This window comes from Acipenser ruthenus, chromosome 1 (assembly GCF_902713425.1).
Source record: "Acipenser ruthenus chromosome 1, fAciRut3.2 maternal haplotype, whole genome shotgun sequence".
NCBI lineage: Eukaryota > Metazoa > Chordata > Actinopteri > Acipenseriformes > Acipenseridae > Acipenser > Acipenser ruthenus.
This window is the reverse complement of record NC_081189.1, coordinates 60,032,552-60,054,659: the sequence shown is the minus strand read 5'-3', so window position 1 is coordinate 60,054,659 and position 22,108 is coordinate 60,032,552. Positions and strand designations below refer to the sequence as shown.

Sequence of the window (22,108 nt, the reverse complement as noted above, 5' to 3'; positions counted from 1 at the left end):
GGGGGAGAAGGTGAGCTCAATCGCATGCAGATTCAGTGAGTCAGATGCAAAACATAACTGCCGATTCCAAATTTAACAGATAAAAACTTTCCTTTGCTTAAACCCTTTACACAAAAACGATGTACAGGCTTGACTATCGGTAGTTGTCAAAAGATAGAATGCATTGATAAATCAATGGATCGTCTCAGCCTTAAATAAAATGTGGGGTCAACTTTATGTACTATTTATTTCAGGAATAAACAAAACAACGTTTAACTTGAACTGCTATTTGGCATCCTTTGTTTTGTAGTTAATTCACTGGGGTAAAGTAAGGCCTACACAACGTATTCTTTACTCCTGGGATATTTTGCTACTTCAACGTGTTACATATTGTAACGTCTTGCTGTAAAATAAAGACACAAACAGGGGCCACACCCCCTGCCCCTGTTGCTATGCTGTCTCTGCCTGTGTTCTGAGAAAATCCTGTGTTCGTCCTAACACTAATAATAAATCAAGGTGATTTCAAGTGTAGGTCTCCTCAAAAAAAAAAAAAAAAAGACATGTTTTATTGTATCATTCAATAACCAAGGACAGTCTAATACTGCAGCATTTAGTATTTCTTTATAAGTCACAGATCAAGCATTTTTTTAATCATTTGAATGCAAACTGTAACTTTGTCCATCTTCCAATGTACAGTACAGCTGATTGAAAATGTATGATTTTTTTTATAGGTGAAACACATTTAATGGGTATCGGCAGTGTTTTCACCATACGATATTTAGCATGAAACATAAAAATCACACAATTGTCTAATAAGCTGTATGGCCTGTTTTGCTTTTGTTTCCTGTTTATTCTTTTAAAATACATTTATTTAAAACAAAATTACAAATCAGGGCTCCAGATAAAGTTTCTGCATTAGGAGCCAATGGCACATAAGCCAAAAATAAATAAATGGTCGCCAAATTCAATTGCTGGTTGCCACTTCAGGAGCAAGTTGGTTGCTTCCATATTCGAGTGCTTAAAATACAACAACTTGCTAAGACACTAAAATTATACTAAAACAGTAACTTAATGTCTGTACTCACTTGTTTGTCACCACATTCTGCTGAATGGTTAATCCATGGGTGAAAGTGGCCAATGAGCATTTTGACAAACTCCTGGGGCAAAACCAATCTTTAGGCCGGGGATCTGGGGGCCACCTTTCCTTTTCATTTTTGAACTTTGCCAGGGCCTTCTCATAATCAAACACTTTCCAGTGAAGTCCCTCAACTCTTATGACAAGGATGCAGTTTGTCACATGACAAGCTATTCCTGAGGGCTGTCATCAACACACTTTGAACCCTGAAGCCTCTCTCCAACGAGTCTTAAATATTTTTTAAACACACATATATTTCCAAATTACATTATAAACCTCAATTGTAAAAATGAAGTACAATACATAAAGACAAAGATATAAAGTTACAATGTGTTTCTTCTATATGCTCCAAAAGTTTAAAAAAAAATAAAAATGGCTATGCAATCTGTATTGTTAATATGTGAAGTAACGTTATTAGAAAAATATTTAACGTTAGCTAAAATAAATAAATATATAAAATGTCACGCATCACAGCCTGAAAAAATATATATATTGATGTACATTATTCATACTAAAATACACATGAAGTTTAAAAAATGTAGTGTTTTTAAAATGAAGGAGCTGGAGCTGTGGTTTTCGTTTCATGATTTTTACTGTACTTTAATGGTAAGTATACACTTCAAACTAAACAACAATTACAGTGCACTCTGTTTACAAGAATCACTGATATAAGAATTAACCGCATATAGTGATCAAAACCACTGGGACCAAATCATTCCTATACTAACCGTGCTAAAATACTCTGCTTGTAAGAATCAAGCAATTTGCTTATAAGAATCATTTCAGGACAAACTGACTACATGTAGGGTTAAAAACTAACAATATGGTGGTACTAGTCCAAAGGACTAGTACCTTTTGAAACTTGTGAAGTGCCTAAGTTGGAATCAACAACAACAGTTGGGGTCCCTAAAAATAGGCTTAGATTTTATTTTGCTAAAAAAATAAACACTGTTAGAAATTTAGTGTTACATTTTGTGTAATTGTATATAAAAATAATGTGATATCTTGTAACAATTGTAAGTCGCCCTGGATAAGGGCGTCTGCTAAGAAATAAATAATATATATATATATATATATATATATATATATATATATATATATATATATATATATATATATATATATATATATATATATATATTTTTTTTTAACAAAGCACCTTCGTGAATGCTCTTACAGATCGATCAGTCACCTGTTTGCACCTCGTTACTGAAGTAGAATCTGCCAGAACTGACAGCTGTATCTACTAGGGATGTGCATGACAAATATTTTGACTATCGATAATTCCACAGCTGTTTTGAGGTCGACTAATCGAATAGTCCCCCCTCGCCTCCCATTCAAAATGAGACGTACATTAAATGCGAAATAATGCAATGTGACAATTATTGTAAATTCTGAATTTTATTTTAAAATACTTAGCTAACACAACAACTTTAACAACTTTGTTAAATAAACATTAGGCTATGTGAAAAATACCTTCCTATTAGGAGACATACGGAAATGCCATAATAACAGCAGCAATAACATAAGCATACCTGTCAACTCTCATCTCGTGTAAGACACTTGTATTTTGCAAGCAAGTGTTATTTTTTTCCCAATATTGTCACAACCTTTTCCGTTAATTACAATTTCAAATGAACTATAAAGGTTGTGACAATTTAAAAAAAGTAACGCTTGCTTATAAAATATGGGTGTCTCCCGTATAATTTTTATTCAATTATTAATTTAATTTTCATTCAATAATAGTTTAGCAATGTGAGCTACGAGGCAAATGCCTTAACATTAGCGTCCTTGTGGCAATAATGTTTTCCGGTCATAACAGCGAAATACAAAATGCATTAGACTATCTAGCTAGCTAATTTATACAGTCCACTTAACTAAACGATTTACTTTTCCCACGTTTTCAAACCACACTCAACATATAGACTACTGGTCTACGTTAAATCAAATCGGAAACATACCTGTGCGTTCGAGTTCCAGTGAATAAAAAATAAATAGCCTCTATAGGCAATAGCTTGCTATGTATGTAGCTAGCTTAATAATATTAATAAATAAATAAATAAATAAATGAACAAAAAGACCTGAGTGGCATTAACACACTAGCTTTCCATGGAAACAAAAAAAAATCCTAACAAAAACTTTAGGAATAATTAACCAATGTCCATTATTATTATCATGTTCACTTGACAGCAGAGTGGATGTGACCGGGTACATCATAGAGATCGATACCTCCGACTCACAAAGCAGTTGTAGCGCATTTCAAGAAGCGTAGCTCCTCGATAACATCCCAACTGTCATCAGCCAGGTCAAGTGTGCGGGCATCTGAAAGCTTTGTGTACATCCTGTCAGACAGGATTGCGATAACTGCCCATCTCTGTTCCTGTAAGTGCTCAAACATGTCATAGATTAAATTCCATCGGGTCCGGCAATACTGCACCAGACGGTGCTCAGGCAGAGTTTGTTGTTTTTGTTTCAACTTCAGAGCAGAGTAGCTATTGCACTGTGATGAAAATGCAACACAAGACGGCTGGCCGCACCGACTACATTATGTATGGCACCAAGTTTAAAGCCATCGTTGATGGCGAGCTGCAGAGTGTGTGCAAAGCACAAATTCGAGTCCCATTCAACAAACTCTGAGTTTGCTAAGATGATGTTGCTGGCATTGTCGTGAACACAGGCAGTGATTTTCCCCCATAAACCCCAATGGTCTACAGCGATGTTCAACACATTTGCGAGATTCTCTGCTGTATGCCTCTCTGGCATGGCTCGAGTCTGTAGAACTACGCTTTTCGTTTCCCAATCCTCTATGAAATGACAGGTTATCGTGATATACGACTCGGTAGTCAGTGCAGTCCACGCATCTGCGGACAGAAGCTGCTGAATCCGCATGCATTTTTTTGAGTTGAGTGGTAATTGTTTTTCGTGCAGGGACTGTGTATTCATGTTCCACAAATTTCATCAACTCCCGAAATCCCTCACCTTCAACAAAACTTATGAGAAGCATGTCCTTTGCCACCATATTAGCAATAAGGGCTGATGTTTTTTCAGCACGTACGTTATCACACTGATGAGGCCTCACCGCAAAGGACGCAATGGCGGTTTGTTGCAGTCCTCTTTCCTTTTCTGTCGTTGCTAGCGTCGCAGAAGGGTGTTTGGCTTTTAGGTGGGTTAACATACCAGTTGTAGATTTGTGGTAGTTTAATTGCACTGCACATATTTTACACTTAACAGTGTTTTCATTTACTTTGTCAAAGTATTTCCATGCTGAACTTTTATGTGAGGAAGCCATCGTTAGCCGAGGTACGTTCTAGTTTAGCCAATCACAGACAAGAAATAACAAATCCAGTCAATCTTCATTACCGCTACATAGCGAGTTTTAAAATAAAATCAATATATACATTTTTTTTTTAAACTTTTGAATGCTGGATTCACTTGTCGATAGGTGACATCGTTATCGAATAGTCGAATGTTCGACTATTCGGTCTCACCCCTAGTATCTACTAGTTTTATATACTAATGAGAGCATAACAAATACAAAAAGAAAATGAGGGAAACACAGATATTTTCAAGAAAACTGGGAGACTTTGTATAAATGGATTTTGTATTTTTAAACGCTGCAACAACAGTTCTGCTTGTGAAGCATCCACACTATAACTTGACAGAACAGGTGATTTATTTGCACTGTGCAGAACCTTATCTTCCCCCCCTTTGAGCCCTGGAGCACAAAGAGGGAGGACAGTGTAAATGCTGGAGTCTTGATTTACAGTTTAAAACCAGTGTTTTTTACAGTGTGGTGGGGAAACAACCGCTAATAAAACAAAACAAACAGAATAAACCTAGTTTATTTTTAGATCAGTGATGGAGCTTCTAATGTAGGAGGATTCACTCTGTGTTACCACTTTGTACACACCAGACCCCCCCCCCCCCTGTTTTTGGCATTTCTACACAAATATGAATGGAACGGGGAGAAGCCATTTTGCTGGAATTCCGTCTACAGACGGAACACTTTCACCCATGTTAATCTACAACTGACGACTGCAATGAACTCAGCATGTTTATATTGTAAACATTGTGCAAGTGTTGTGTTTGGAATTGGTGCCAGGCACCTCTGATTGTGTACAGTTGAAACATGGGAAATAGCATGCTGCAGCTCCCATGCTCATTGTCAGTAGTTTGGCTAGTTGTCCCATTTTTCATGAACGTCTGTATTTGGCCACAGGCTCAACTGTAATTAAGCAGCAACCTGATGGACAGAGGTAAATCTAAAGCCAACTGGCCCTATAATCCCTAGACACCGAGACAGGACAAGTTTGTAAAATTGACTAAATTGAAAGAAATTAATCTGTAATGTGTCAAACCTTTGCAAAATTGATATTGTTACTTAATTACTGTGTGGCAGTATGAGGATACAATAGTAAAATGCACATGGAATATTTTTTTATTTACATTAGGTATTTTATAAAGGAGCTCAGATAGACAGAATAAAATGCAGAACAGCTAGAGATAAACATTAGTTAACTTCAGCACACAGCTCAGCTCGACTGCACTTATTGCAACTTAAAGAAATTCAGTTTTCTTGTAGACACTCCGTGCATAAAATATTATTAAACCGAGGTGAGAGTTTTCATTGAAAGAAAACTCAAAACTCTTTGACTTCAACGTAATCTGAAAAACTTGTGGTCGAAATGCCATTATATTTATTAAATAAAAATACGGTTGAGGTTATTTGATTTTTTATTTCTTACTATGTGACATGTTTTTGAGTTCGCACCTTGTTACTTATGAATGGATATGAGTCTGTGCAAATGATGACGTCCCGATTTTATACTTCGTAATGTTGCTAACTTCATGTAGTACTGTATCAAAATCTGTTTTGAGCCCGGATAAACACATATGGGTGACGTAGAGGGGTTCCCACTCTGTGAGAATTAACTTTAAAATATGTGGCCCAAAGTGATTTAACCCCTGAAATATCGCAGTTACTTATTCAATTTATGAACATGCCAACATGCTATCTGTGCCATGTTTGTTATATCAAAATATGTTTTGTGTTGGGATAAATACATATGGGAGACAGAGGGGTTCCCCCTGTGTGAGAATCAACTTTGAAATAAGTGGCCCAGAGCAATTTTACCCTTGAATACCCCAGCCACTTATTCAGTGTGTGTTACATTTGCGGGATGCGAATACAAAGCCAACTTCAGCATTGTAAGCAAATCGTGGAGTCTGAAGTTCGTGGCCACACTTTGCTGGGACTTGCCAGTTGTTAGTATGTGCAGTGTGACTGCAAGTCTTTCTGTAGGTACCACTGGCATCCCATGTGCATTTTTGCGTTGAAGCAATGGTCCCAATCTGTTGAACAGATCGTCGAATCTTTCACCAGTCATTAAAATACTACCTCTTGCTGTCATACCCGCATCTCTCTAATTAATGTATACAATTCTCCCTTTCGGGTTCTCTGTTGTTTTTGATTATTTAATTTTTTTAACCTCTTGTTAGAGGTACAGAACAAACTCAGCACAACTCCTAAAATGTATTTTTTTTTTTTTTTTACCTACTTCGCGAATGCATTCTGTATTTAAAGTAAAACGACAGATTTGCAGTCAAAGGGGATGCGACACAATGCGTCCTTGTTGTGCAGCGAAATAGTGAAGCTGGACAGCTTAGCTGTCTGCGCCTGACGTATCTGCATCAGAAGTTTTAACAAGCCAGTATAACCGCGCAGGAATCTAGAATTAGCATCACGTGTAACCTGTTGTAGTATTATTGTTGATATTGTAACTACTGAACTACGTTACTGGGTGCATGCATCACTTATTTTCTACAGCTTGTCTACAAAATGTTATTGGCCTCGTGTCATAACGGGCATCATTTGATATAATTCGTACGGAAATGTGTCTGATGATACACGTTCTAACACGTGAACAGTTGATGCATTAAGAACTTTAAGCATAATATGAATACGGTGTTATGCAAAATGACATTTCTATTTTGTTTTTCTTTTATCGCAATGTAAAGGGTACAGAGATAATTCACACATAAAAAGTCTGATTTGTTTGTAACACCTACAGTACAGTTCATAAATCCATGCAACACAGTAGCAATATATTCATTATTATTGAATAAAATAGTCCTATTTCTTGGATTTTTAACTTTGATGTATGTATTAGTTTTTACAACGTATATTAACTATCTTAAAGCAACTTTTGCATGCATTTTCACATATTGTGTCCTCCTCTTTTTTTTCTCAAATTTCCAAAAATATTGAAAAAAGCGATATGCTCTTAACTTACCTGTGCTGCAAAGCTACCAACCCCAGAGTTATTACTTGTGCAACCTCCAGCTGAGTTGGCCACTCTCCCGCAGCAACACAGCCAAACACTCCGCACTCTTCACGGATCCCAAGTTCTTCAAACTCCATAATTCAGATAGATTTATGCCAGATAAATAAACAATAAATTAAAAAATCCAACTCCCACTTTTGCACCAATACTTAGCTTTAAAATGTCCTAGCAACGCTTCCTGTCAATTCGAACCTTCTGCAACCACGTGCATAGTTTTCTACTCCAGTAACAGTCGTATTTAGATTCGACCATTTTGTTTTCATAGGGAGGTATGTGCAGCACATTAGATTAATAATAATAATAATATATATACAAAGCCACTCTATTATTAATTAAATATATAGTAGAATTCAAATAATACTTCAGAATATTTATGTAAAAAACTATTACATGTATATCAAACTTCATATAAAATCCATTCGAATATCTAAGTTACCTGTAACTGATTTGGTACAAGCCGAACTAATTTGACCAATCGCATATAATTGTCTAATAGGGGTACATTTTTTTTTTTTTTTGCAAAATCGTATTTAAAATGGGTTATTGAATTGTCTTTATTGCACATTTTGTAATAGTTTTATTAATTTGCATTTTAATTCTATCTGTTTTTCACGTGTATAACGACGTTGCGTCAGTGATTGGTTTTGTGTGAGAAGCAGTGAAATTTGTAACTTTTTTGCTCCTTTTGTACGAGTTTCGCTGTCTGCTACTTCTCTTTCTTGAACTAGTCTCTGTAATCTTCTTTCTTGTGCAGCAATTGTAAGTTGTGTTTATTTGAAAACTTTTTTTATTCTTATTAGTATTATTTATTGCAAAACAATACCACAAACCAAAAATATATGATAATGTCGCATTTTTATGATTGTAGGAACAGGAACGGTCCTCCGTAATGGCTGCAGGTTTGTACATTTTGACATTCTTTTAATTAACTTTCGTGTGTTTTTGTTTTTATATGTGCATTTGTTGTCTTAAAGTCCTGTGTCTTAACAGGGTTTTTTTTGTTTGTTTGTATGTTTATCCGAGTAGTGCTGCAGCAGGACGGTGTGCCTCTGTTGTGACATTTTTCGATAATACAATATGTTTGTTAGCTCCGGGAAAGAAAAGAAAAAAAAAAAATCTGTAACATTTACATTGAAGACATGCTGCTGTCCATTGGCTCACCTGAATAAATCTCTTTCACCTGCAGCATCAAATATACAGGTTTCGCATATCCTATTGCCCCTTTAGTATCCGGTATATGGATTTTGTTGAATAGCTTTGCATTTATTCCGGTATAAATACTAATCAAACTAATCATTAGATCTGGACTACCGACGTGGAGTCGCGGTGAAAGCAGAAATACGAAACAGATCTCGTTGTCTTGGGTAACACAATATATGCTTAGGTATTTAGAGAGATTTAACATGTTATACAGGTGGATAAAAAAGGTTTTTTTTTTTTTTTTTTTTAAGAATTGAAACTGGTAAAGCTGAATGAGGGCAAGACTAAAGAGATCTATGAACTCCTTGACCGCCCAGGTCATGTGCTGGTGCAGTCCAAGGACCAGATCACAGCGGGCAATACAGTGAGGCGGGACCAGATGGAGGGGAAAGCAGCCATCTCCAATAAGACGACAGGCTGTGTCTTCAGACTGCTGCAAGAAGCTGGTATGTATTTTCAACCCCTGTCCCCATGTTTGTAGGCAGCAACCTGTAAGTGCTTTTGGAATCTTGGCAACTGGCACATGACCCTGAATCCCTGATGGCCTGCTTTGAATGTGACCCAAATCCTGCCCAATTTCTGGTTATCAAACTTAACCTTTGGAGTTTATTAGCAGCTGTGTTGATTAGTTCTGGTATGCATAATAGACACACATCTGTTCTCCAATATATGGAAAAGACTAAACTCCCCAAATTAGTTCAGACTATTCTAATGTTGTTGTGTCTAAGACCATGTTCAATAATAATAATCGCAACATTTTATCTTTAACCAAGTCAGTTTTTTTCTTTTTTTTTTTTTGTAGCAGTTGTACAGTGGAAATTGGTGTAATGTGACCGTGCATGGTTCTTTTAGAAGTCATGGAAACCTTGTATTTCTATTATATCTTGTATAGTGTAATATTGAAAAACTTAAGTAGGTAACATAGAACACATTGTTTTTATGTTGGTTTGTACTTGTAAACTGAAAGTTTAGGATGCCTGATGCATGGTATAAGGTACAGCACAGTATAAGTAGAATCCACTTAAATTCATTGCTTACCACAACAATGCAAGCAAATACTGTTGTCAAAAACTGAGAGTGCAGTATATTCTGAAGATGTTACTTTTTTTAGTAACGATGAAAGGGTTTTATGTGTTGGTATTGTAATAGCAATTTGTTATAGGAATCAAGACTGCTTTTGTTGAACATCACTCCTCTACAGCCTTTGTGGCTGCACGGTGTGAAATGATCCCAATCGAATGGGTGTGTAGAAGAATCGCCACTGGATCTTTCCTGAAGAGGAACCCTGGTGTAAAGGAAGGATACAGGTTTAGTCCTCTGAAGTTGGAGATGTTCTTCAAGGTAATTCATTTTTTTCATGGAGTTACAAGGAATGTAGTGGAAGTGACAGTATTTACCTGCTTATATGCAACAATACTATATATATATATATATATATATATATATATATATATATATATATATATATATATATATATATATATATATATATATATATATATAAAAAATCTCTAGAAATACCGAAACTAGAGAACAACATTCTTATGCAGAATTTGTCAGAATCCAGGGCGGTGGAGGGCCTATATGTCTGTCTGTATGCCTGTCACATTTACACTTGTACATGCTGTAGGTCAGAGTGATTTACTTTAATTGTGTATTTACAGCCATGGCAGTAAATGTATGTGTTTTTTTATATAATATACAGACGTGCTCAAATTTGTTGGTACCCTTACAGCTCATTGAAATAATGCTTCATTCCTCCTGATGAAATTAAAAGCTATTTTATCATGTATACTTGCATGCCTTTGGTATGTCATAGAATAAAGCAAAGAAGCCGTGAAAAGAGATTAATTATTGCTTATTCTACAAAGATATTCTAAAATGGCCTGGACACATTTGTTGGTACCCCTTAGAAAAGATAATAAATAATTGGATTATAGTGATATTTCAAACTAATTAGTTTCTTTAATTAGTATCACACATGTCTCCAATCTTGTAATCAGTCATTCAGCCTATTTAAATGGAGAAAAGTAGTCGCTGTGCTGTTTGGTATCATTGTGTGCACCACACTGAACATGGACCAGAGAAAGCAAAGGAGAGAGTTGTCTGAGGAGATCAGAAAGAAAATAATAGACAAGCATGATAAAGGTAAAGGCTACAAGACCATCTCCAAGCAGCTTGATGTTCCTGTGACAACAGTTGCAAATATTAAGAAGTTTAGGGTCCATGGAACTGTAGCCAACCTCCCTGGGCGCGGCCGCAAGAGGAAAATCGACCCCAGATTGAACAGAAGGATAGTGCGAATGGTAGAAAAAGAACCAAGGGTAACTGCCAAAGAGATACAAGCTGAACTCCAAGGTGAAGGTACGTCAGTTTCTGATCGCACCATCCGTCGCTTTTTGAGCGAAAGTGGGCTCCATGGAAGAAGACCCAGGAGGACTCCACTTTTGACAGTAAAACATAAAAAAGCCAGACTGGAATTTGCTAAAATGCATATTGACAAGCCACAATCCTTCTGGGAGATTGTCCTTTGGACAGATGAGTCAAAACTGGAGCTTTTTGGCAAGTCACATCAGCTCTATATTCACAGACGAAAAAATGAAGCTTTCAAAGAAAAGAACACCATACCTACAGTGAAACATGGAGGAGACTCGGTTATGTTTTGGGGCTGCTTTGCTGCACCTGGCACAGGGTGCCTTGAATCTGTGCAGGGCACAATGAAATCTCAAGACTATCAAGGCATTCTGGAGCGAAACGTACTGCCCAGTGTCAGAAAGCTCTGTCTCAGTTGCAGGTCATGGGTCCTCCAACAGGATAATGACCCAAAACACACAGCTAAAAGCACACAAGAATGGATAAGAACAAAACATTGGACTATTCTGAAGTGGCCTTCTATGAGTCCTGATCTGAATCCTATCGAACATCTATGGAAAGAGCTGAAACTTGCAGTCTGGAGAAGGCACCCATCAAACCTGAGACAGCTGGAGCAGTTTGCTCAGGAAGAGTGGGCCAAACTATCTGTTAACAGGTGCAGAAGTCTCATTGAGAGCTACAGAAAAATGTTTGATTGCAGTGATTGCCTCTAAAGGTTGTGCAACAAAATATTAGGTTGGCGGTCCCATCATTTTTGTCCATGCCATTTTCATTTGTTTTATTATTTACAATATTATGTTGAATAAAAAATCAAAAGCAAAGTCTGATTTCTATTAAATATGGAATAAACAATGGTGGATGCCAATTACTTTTGTCAGTTTCAAGTTATTTCAGAGAATTGTGCATTCTTCGTTTTTTGTGGAGGGGTACCAACAAATTTGAGCACGTCTGTATATTCAAATTCAATGGTGAAAAATTTGTTAAAGTAACATTAAGGTTTGTTTGCAAATGTCCAAAAGGTTAGGAAATTGCAAGTTAAGGTAGCCACGCAACCTTAACTCTGCACCCTTGTGTGTGTTTCCTGTAACACTTGACATCACATATGACATCATCAATGACATGGGCAATGACATCACTAAGCACATGACAAATTCTCCCCGAAGACTGGCCATACAGAAGTCATTGTGATTGGTAACATGTTCAGTAACTGCATTCCCACAATCTTTGCTGTCAAGCTCATTATTTCACCAGTGTTCTAAATAAAACCAATTAACTCAGAATACAGTAGAGCTAATTAATTAGTCGGGACCTTCCACAAGCCATATTTCTCCAAACTCTTAATATTGGAATCCACAACATTGGCTTTCTTGTATGAACTACACTGTTTCACATGGCAAAAGGAGTCACTGCATTTTCTACAGTATTATTCATTTTATTTTTGCACTGTTACCCATTCTTCTTTCAAACTTAACAGTTCAGTAAGAATTCTTGCTAACATAATCTTATGGCTGGAAGCCAATTATGGCATTGAAATGTTTAGGTACAATTGCAGATTTCTGCAGTTCAATGAAGTACATAAAGCAGAAGTGGATGATAATGCGTGCATTGTATGCTTCCAAGAAACATAAAACACTGCTTTGTGTACCACAGTATACATGGAGCAGTACACCATACAGTACTACAGAAGATTCATTTTCTATTTCATTGGCACCTTCGGAGTGAAATTTTAATGGAGTGTGTTATCTTGCATGTAGGTTTTCACATTGCATGTCCCATTTTCAGGTACTCCTTTCCAAACATCAAATAAGATTATGTTAGCAAGAATTCTTACTGAACTGTAAAGTTTGAAAGAAGAATGGGTAACAGTGCAAAAATAACTTTACAATGCATTAGTAAGACCTCTAATATTGTGTTCAGTTCTGGTCACCTCGCTACAAAAGATATTGCTGCTCTAGAAAGAGTGCAAAGAAGAGCAACCAGAATTATTTCGGGTTTAAAAGGCATGTCACATGCAGACAGGCTAAAAGAATTGAATCTTTTCAGTCTTGAACAAAGAAGACTACATGGTGATGTGATTCAAGCTTTCAGAATTCTAAAAGGTATTGACAGTGTCGACCCAAGGGACTTTTTTGACCTGAAAAAAGAAACCAGGACAATGGGTCACAAATGGGGTTAATTTTTAGTAGTCGCCAATTGATTTATACCCCATTCTTCTCCCTATTTGAAATGGCCAATTGTACTATTTTTAGGCTCGGCTCACTGCTACCAATTTAGGTACAGATTAAAAAAAACTAAGTGTAACTGCTTATTTAGATGTTTTATACACTGGAAAGTAAAGTTGACATTTTAAAATCACTGTTTCACCTAGCACAATCACACTTTGCATCTTTATTTTTAATTTCTGCAAACGCTCTGCCTACATCTCATCTCAACACTAGTTTAACCCTAACTTCTCCAGAACCTCCCTGCAGAATGTCACATCAGTCAACCTGAACAAAACTGCTCACTGCATTAGAATACACACTGGTATCTGCAATTACTGTAATGTATAACTTTTTACACCATAGTCAGGATGTTAAAGACATTTTGTTTGTTTTTGTCATACGCTGTCCCTTCGTTAAGGTCCAATGCAATGATCTCCACCCTGATCTGGGGCTTTACAGTAACTGTTGCCATGGCCAAAGAGACAGAGATTAAGAAAAAAAAAAATCCTGTGAAATGATTGGTCTTCATTTTGTTGTATTTTAGGATGATGCAAACAATGACCCGCAGTGGTCTGAAGAGCAGCTGATTGAGGCCAAGTTCTGCTTTGCAGGTCTGAACATCGGACAATGTGAAGTCGATGTGATGAACAGAGCCACTGTGGCAATTTTTGAGATCCTGGAGAAAGCCTGGTCAACTCAGGACTGCACTTTGGTAGACATGAAAGTAAGAAGAATGTTTGTTTTTATTTTTAGTTTTACCTTTCCTTCTTATAGACCGAAGTGAGTGTCAACATCCTTTCAGTGAAGATCTGCTAAATCCATATTGGTCTTTGGGCTTACAAGGATCATAGGTGTGTTTCTTGTTCACAAATGTTTCTTTGTCTCTTCTAGATTGAGTTTGGTGTGAATGTAACAACCAAAGAAATTATTCTTGCTGATGTTATTGACAATGATTCCTGGAGACTATGGCCTTCTGGTGATCGGAGCCAGCAGAAAGACAAGCAGGTAACTTTTTTTTTTTGTTTTTTTTTTTTGTTTTTTTTTTTGTTTGAATTTTGGTGTTGGCTGCCGTATACTGCAGAGCTGGAGTAGAGTCACTGGTCTTAAGTCAAACCCAATAATGTTGAGTCCAAGTCAACCCAAGATCCAAAGTCAGAATAGTGACTTTATTGTAATATTCAAAAGTACGCATTCTACATACATACATACATACATACATACATACATACATACATACATACATAGCCTTGCGAAAGTATTCGGCCCCCTTGAACTTTGCGACCTTTTGCCACATTTCAGGCTTCAAACATAAAGATATGAAACTGTAATTTTTTGTGAAGAATCAACAACAATTGGGACACAATCATGAAGTGGAACGAAATTTATTGGATATTTCAAACTTTAACAAATAAAAAACTGAAAAATTGGGCGTGCAAAATTATTCAGCCCCTTTACTTTCAGTGCAGCAAACTCTCTCCAGAAGTTCAGTGAGCATCTCTGAATGATCCAATGTTGACCTAAATGACTAATGATGATAAATAGAATCCACCTGTGTGTAATCAAGTCTCCGTATAAATGCACCTGCACTGTGATAGTCTCAGAGGTCCGTTTAAAGCGCAGAGAGCATCATGAAGAACAAGGAACACACCAGGCAGGTCCGAGATACTGTTGTAGAGAAGTTTAAAGCCGGATTTGGATACAAAAAGATTTCCCAAGCTTTAAACATCCCAAGGAGCACTGTGCAAGCGATAATATTGAAATGGAAGGAGTATCAGACCACTGCAAATCTACCAAGACCTGGCCGTCCCTCTAAACTTTCAGCTCATACAAGGAGAAGACTGATCAGAGATGCAGCCAAGAGGCCCATGATCACTCTGGATGAACTGCAGAGATCTACAGCTGAGGTGGGAGACTCTGTCCATAGGACAACAATCAGTCGTATACTGCACAAATCTGGCCTTTATGGAAGAGTGGCAAGAAGAAAGCCATTTCTTAAAGATATCCATAAAAAGTGTCGTTTACAGTTTGCCACAAGCCACCTGGGAGACGCACCAAACATGTGGAAGAAGGTGCTCTGGTCAGATGAAGCCAAAATCGAACTTTTTGGCAACAATGCAAAACGTTATGTTTGGCGTAAAAGCAACACAGCTCATCACCCTGAACACACCATCCCCACTGTCAAACATGGTGGTGGCAGCATCATGGTTTGGGCCTGCTTTTCTTCAGCAGGGACAGGGAAGATGGTTAAAATTGATGGGAAGATGGACGGAGCCAAATACAGGACCATTCTGGAAGAAAACCTGATGGAGTCTGCAAAAGACCTGAGACTGGGACGGAGATTTGTCTTCCAACAAGACAATGATCCAAAACATAAAGCAAAATCTACAATGGAATGGTTCACAAATAAACATATCCAGGTGTTAGAATGGCCAAGTCAAAGTCCAGACCTGAATCCAATCGAGAATCTGTGGAAAGAACTGAAAACTGCTGTTCACAAATGCTCTCCATCCAACCTCACTGAGCTCGAGCTGTTTTGCAAGGAGGAATGGGCAAATATTTCAGTCTCTCGATGTGCAAAACTGATAGAGACATACCCCAAGCGACTTACAGCTGTAATCGCAGCAAAAGGTGGCGCTACAAAGTATTAACTTAAGGGGGCTGAATAATTTTGCACGCCCAATTTTTCAGTTTTTTATTTGTTAAAGTTTGAAATATCCAATAAATTTCGTTCCACTTCATGATTGTGTCCCACTTGTTGTTGATTCTTCACAAAAAATTACAGTTTCATATCTTTGTTTGAAGCCTGAAATGTGGCAAAAGGTCGCAAAGTTCAAGGGGGCCGAATACTTGCGCAAGGCACTGTATGTATGTGTGTGTATATATATATATATATATATATATATATATATATATATATATATATATATATATATATATATATATATATATATAAATGTTGCTGATTTTTTCTTAATTACAGCAAGCACAATAATTTACTTTGGGTGACCTGAGGTGTCTAAAGTTAGATGTTGTCCCAAGCTTATGAGGAATACAAATATCGCACAATGTGCAGTTTGCTAAATGTTTTCCTTTGCTGACATTGTAGTTTTTAAACCTGAATTGCACCACTTGAAGAAACACTACTTGACTCAATTTTCACAGTGCGTGTGGATCTGCCAGACCCCGTACTGCAGAGCAGTTGTGCGCAAAATGTGGGATGATTCAGTAAGGGGCCCATGACTATGACTAGAGGCAGTTCTGTTTAAGAAAAAAAAAAAAAAATAGAAAATGTTTAATAAATATACAAATTATAGTCCAAGTCATTGCCTTTCAAGTCAACCGTTGACTCTAGGACTTGTAGAACCGGAGAAATTATGTGCTGTGCTCAAACTTTTTATATGCCGCCCCCTTACTTAGCATACATTTTCTTGCGCCCCCTAAGTCTATAAATCTTTTTTTAAACTTGGCGAGTCAGTTAACCCGTTAAATCTGGGTTTCTAACAAATAAGTAAATTGAATTTAAAAAAAAAAAAAAAAAACTTGGTGATTTCAACATTTACCTAACAGATAAATCTGAGAAACGTGGCATATCCAGTAAAAGCGCTCCGCGCGGAGTGCAGGATGTGCCCTATCCTGCAGATCGCAAGTTCGAATCCAGGCTATGTCACAGCCGACCGTGACCGGGAGTTCCTAGGTGGCGGCGCACAATTGGTCGAGCGCTGCCTGGGTAGGGAGGGCTTAGGTTGGCAGGGGAATCAACAGCTCACCACGCATCAGCGACCCCTGTGGCCGATAGGGCGCCTGTGGTTCTGCAGTGCAGCTGCCAGATCTGTGTTGTCCTCCGGCACTATATGTCTGGTGGGATCGTTGTGGATCCGCAGTGGGAAAAATGACGGCTTGGCAGGAGCACGTTTCCGAGGACACGTGACCCAGCTGCCGTTTCCCGAGTCGGCGGGGGGTTGCAAGCGGTGAGCCGATGATACAGATAATTGGGCATACTAAATTGGGGAGAAAACAAGGGTTAAAAAAATTGGCAACGACTAAATTTATAAAAAAAATAAAATAATGAATTAATCTGAGAAATTCAGCAATTAAATCTGAAAAAAATAAACCTGGGTTTTCACAAAATAATAAATATTTGTTTTGCCAGCTAAATCTGAAGCTAAATGAGCCCCCGCCCATTGACACGTTTGATTTGGCATTGTATGCTGCGCAGCTGCCCTTGCACTCAGAGAGCCAATGTCTGCTTCCCTGCCTCCTCTGCATACTGTAATGCCAAAAAAAGTACACATTTCGAAACTTAAGAATGTGTTTTAACATGCTAAACAAGAAGCTTGGAAAAAATACACGATTTACATTAAATCCAGGAAAAATACTGTTAAAATATATACATGGAAACCGCCATTTTGCCTCTGTTCACTGCAGTTTCACTTACACTCGCCACTTCTACCTTGTATCCTGTAGTAATGCAAGTGATTTAGTTTGTAACTATTAAGTCTACAGTATTTGCTGCTTCTGCTGTACAGACACCAGTATTAGTCATCTTTCGTTATTTAGGTAAACCAATGTGAAACAGATTGGAAATTATATGTTGACGGGCCTAAATAATTATGTATTTGTACTTTGCCAAACAAAATACCGAGGAAGCGGTCAGATATGCTGTGCCTACAATACATAGGAGTATGCAGAATATGAGAAGGATCTCTTTTTAAAAAAAAAAAAAAAAAACCATCTTCAGTAGTTGGTCCATTTTATTGATAAAATCAGTTGCTGGCAAATCTGTTTAACCACATTACAAGTATATATGATTTTTATTTAACAGGTGTACCGTGATCTTAAAGAAGTCACTCCAGAAGCACTGCAGGTGGTTAAGAGAAACTTTCAATGGGTGGCAGAAAGAGTCCAGGTACCCTTTTCCATATGCTTGTTGTAATTTAAATGATATTAAGCATTACATGATCTACATTTTGAATCACAACCAATAGGATTCCACTATGGAAATAGGTGATAACCAGTAGACTGTGTGTGTGATGCTTTTCTCATATTACATACTCAATTTGAAAGCGATACATTGTATGGGTCTCAGATTTATGTTTTGAAACTTATTTTGGAGCAGCGATAGCTTTGTGGTCGGAGATTTGGGGTTCAAAGTCCAGCTTGGCAACTTACTGTATCATTTACATCTTTTTGTTGAAAATTGGGGTGTAATGCATCAGGACCCCACTTGATACAAGTTGGTACAGTCAAACAAGCAAAATTCTGTTTCTGTTCTTTTTATGCCCATACTTATGATCGTGTTTGAAATGTTCTTGCATGTAAAAAGTAATTTGGTCACAATTTTTAGTCCATTAAATGATTTCATCTGTTTTGTAACATTAACAGTTTTATTTTAAAGACTTTGAATCTTGCCTATCCTTTTTAACTGTTTCACTATATGTAAACCTTTAAATGAATAGTGTCACATGTTGCAAGGTTAAAGAATCATATGACCTGCCACATTTCATTCAACACTGTTTGAAGTGTTCAAAGAAAGACCGGTCAGTTACCCCTATAACTAGACATGTGACCATGAACCTTCATGACCTTTTAGTTCCATACCAATTTTCATTCCATGTGCTGTTCTTGTATATATATGAATTTACCAATTTAAACATTCCATGTATTACAAAGTACACTTTATTCTTCTGTGCACTACTTAATTTACTTTGGTGCGCCATATAGTAATTAGATAAAGTAATAGGATACTGTAGGTATCCATTTTAAAAAGCAAGCTCTATCTTTCAAAAGCCCTATAGTTAAAAATAAGATTTGTATGGGGTGTTTTGTTATGTGGTTTATTTATTCTAATTGTTCCTATTTATACTCTGGAATACTGTGGACATGTTGTTCAGTCCAAACTCGTAAGAATATATCTTGTCTCATGCCAGTTGCTGCTGGAATCAAAGAATACTGGCAGAGTGGTGGTGCTCATGGGGTCCGCCTCTGATATTGACCACTGTGAAAAGATCAAGAAGGCTTGTCTCTCCTACGGCATCCCTTGTTTCCTGAGAGTCACCTCTGCTCACAAGGGGCCAGATGAAACTTTGAGAATTAAAGCAGAGTATGAAGGTAAACGGTGATGGGAATATGGTAGTTTGCCTGTATGGGGAAAGGGGTGTGAAAGTACAAGTTTACATTAATGGGACCAGATAGGTGTGTCTGGTTCTCCTAAACAAGTAAGTAAGCATGAAAGTAGAATACTGTCTGGCAAGGGCTGTTAAACGGTGAAAGAATTTAGTAAAACTCTAGTTTAATTATAGATCTTAATTTTATCTCTACAGTCAAATATAAACATGGGATGTGTACTTTTTTGCTGTACTTCCTGTCGTTGTTCATAAACACTTGTCATAACATTTTTAAAATTTACTTTAAGCTAAAAGTATGTATTCAGAGCTTTCAGGCATACTCAGAATAAACCTGTTGGCAGTTTAGACAGTTTCTACCAGAAGTCTCAATGTCTTATCCACGTGTATTTTTATTTATTTTTTTAACCAGGTGATGGTGTTCCGACTGTCTTTGTAGCAGTGGCTGGCAGAAGCAATGGGCTGGGCCCAGTCATGTCAGGAAACACTGCATACCCTGTTATCAACTGCCCTCCAATTACTGCAGACTGGGGTGCACAGGACATCTGGTCATCTCTGAGAATGCCGAGTGGTAAGGCTTTACTATGCAATCCAGTTAGGCCGATTTTTAATTAAGAAGGGACGGTTCTGGAACTTTTTGGCATGGCTTGGTGTGTTTGGTAGAGCATGAGGACTTGGGACCAGTATGTCAATGTAAGAATATGGTGCATTCACTTGTAAAACCTTGTGATCTATTTAAGATTATGATGGCTAACATGTTAACCAGAGCGAGCTTTGGTTTACTTTAGAATCCTCTTTGCAAACCGCATGGTGTTTCCCTTTATTTAGATTACTAGACAGGGTGAGGGGAGCTTGAGGTCAGGTGAGATTAGGCCTAGGGGTCCTGTCGGACACACCTTTACTTCGAGGCGAGGCTTGAGACCTCAAGGAAGGTAGTATGGGACACCACCGCCAGAGTGTGAACTACTGTTGCGGAGGAACAAAGCAAGGCAGACAAAGGGTGACACATACCTAGAGGTTTAATTGGGAGACTGCTTAGCTATTGCTTGTGTCCTGGATGTGTACTAATTTCATTTAATTAACTTTGCATGATACTGGCAATTTTATATACATTTGTTTTGACCATTAGTCCAAACCAAAATCATGAAGATTTTCTGATGGTCAATTTCTATCTTAAGTACATTCTCTATTAATCTTTGTTCAAATTTGGTATGACCTTGATATGGTTTATCAGTTTTTGTAGGTGACTTGTTTTACCATGCATACGTTTTTTGCCCAAGGGAATATATTTCCCCCGGTTTCAAATTGCTCTATACATGAATAACAATCCTCTTCAACTCGTGCTCGACTGGGTTCATAATGGAAGACGGATTAAGGGCCAAGAATCTTGATATTTCCACCCCAGTATTTTGTCAGAGTCCGCATTTATCAGTGGCTTCTGAGTGGAATGACATTTAAATTTAATAGAGGATGTTCCTTATTGTGCCAAATCTTAAACTTTTTTTTTCTTCTGTTTCCCAGGTTTGGGGTGTACAACTGTCCTTTCACCGGATGCTGCTGCCCAGTTTGCAGCACAGATTTTTGGCCTGAATAACCACCTGGTCTGGGTTAAGCTGAGGGCCTCCATGTTAAACACATGGATCTCTCTGAAACTGGCTGACAAGAAACTGCAAGAATGCACTCTGTAGGAAATTATATTGTAAAAGCAAATTTACTACTTTCTGTACAATATGTACTTACTCAAGCCCTGGTGAAAGCATAATGTAATTTCAAATTTTTATATATATATATATATATATATATATATATATATATATATATATATATATATATATATATATATATATATATATATATATATATATATATATATATAAAATAATAAAAAAATGGAACTTGTTGTTTTCATTCTAGCTGTGATATTTTATTTATTTTTATGCCCAGACTCATTTTCACTTTGTGCAATTTGATTCCCTGCTTCCATGAGAAGACTTTACTTAATGTTGTAGCTTGATGGCACACATTCCATGATCATGTTAATAACCCTTTAAAACTGGAGTTTAAAGTGAGAGTCACATTTTTTCAATGCACAAAGCTTTATGCTGGTAATTTTAAAATGTATGTGGTGTAACTAAGAGTCAGCTGATTTAAATTAGGAAACCAGCAGATCTGGAAGTAAGAATTCTGACTTAATTTGTAGACCGTCTTTGATCTTTCAGTTAAGGATAAGTGGGCATGGTGTAACTGTTGGTGCGTATTGCATTCCCATGAAATTAGGACAGAAATGTAAAAACTGTCTTTTGTGCTTTCAACTGTGACAGGTATTAATAGAAGAATGCTTAGTTATATAATATTTTTTTAAAATCTTCTGTAAATGTATTTGCAGCAACATGAGTATATATTGTAGCAGCAATGCTAAAAATAAGGTGATGTTCTACAAAAGTATTTTCAAACTTTTATTGGAATTTGTTCCACTGCCCTGGCCAGATTCTCTACTCCAAACTGCTCTGGATTATTCCTAGGTCATGCTTGTCCTATTCTTCTCACCCACTTTTACAACATCCACAAATGGCAATATTCCACTATGTATGTTATACCTGATCTCTGACCACTAGAGAAATGAGAAAAATGTCCAAATGATACAGATTAGCAAGATGGGCAAGCCAATATGCTTTACCAAACCTTTATGAGACTGGTACCCTAATTTAGGGAGTGATAGATGGATGACATATCAAACACAAAAAGAATGTA

At 37.2% G+C, this 22,108-nt stretch overlaps 2 protein-coding genes across 7 annotated transcripts in view; one reads left to right on the top strand and one right to left on the bottom strand.

Annotated features, from left to right (window-relative positions):
• Positions 1-7,765, bottom strand: part of LOC117421370 (amidophosphoribosyltransferase-like) — a 33,619-nt gene extending 25,854 nt beyond the window's left edge. Inside the window, exon 1 of the mRNA XM_034035683.3 lies at positions 7,408-7,765. Within this exon, the coding sequence (XP_033891574.1) occupies positions 7,408-7,535 (128 nt within the window). The 5' untranslated portion in view covers positions 7,536-7,765. The remainder of the gene's footprint in view (positions 1-7,407) is intronic.
• Positions 1-21,143, top strand: part of LOC117421369 (multifunctional protein ADE2-like) — a 30,778-nt gene extending 9,635 nt beyond the window's left edge. For 5 of the 6 annotated variants that reach the window (XM_034921972.2, XM_034921976.2, XM_034921973.2 and 2 more), the window contains 9 exons: positions 8,327-8,357; positions 8,910-9,104; positions 9,821-9,999; positions 13,780-13,959; positions 14,127-14,240; positions 18,058-18,141; positions 19,163-19,343; positions 19,770-19,928; positions 20,879-21,143. In XM_034921972.2, the coding sequence (XP_034777863.2) occupies positions 8,327-8,357; positions 8,910-9,104; positions 9,821-9,999; positions 13,780-13,959; positions 14,127-14,240; positions 18,058-18,141; positions 19,163-19,343; positions 19,770-19,928; positions 20,879-21,045 (1,290 nt within the window). In that variant the 3' untranslated portion in view covers positions 21,046-21,143. Of the gene's footprint in view, positions 1-7,968; positions 8,218-8,326; positions 8,358-8,909; positions 9,105-9,820; positions 10,000-13,779; positions 13,960-14,126; positions 14,241-18,057; positions 18,142-19,162; positions 19,344-19,769; positions 19,929-20,878 lie in introns of those variants that run through there. The other variant, XM_059026850.1, reaches the window with a different exon arrangement.
• The last annotated feature ends 965 nt before the right edge of the window (positions 21,144-22,108 follow it).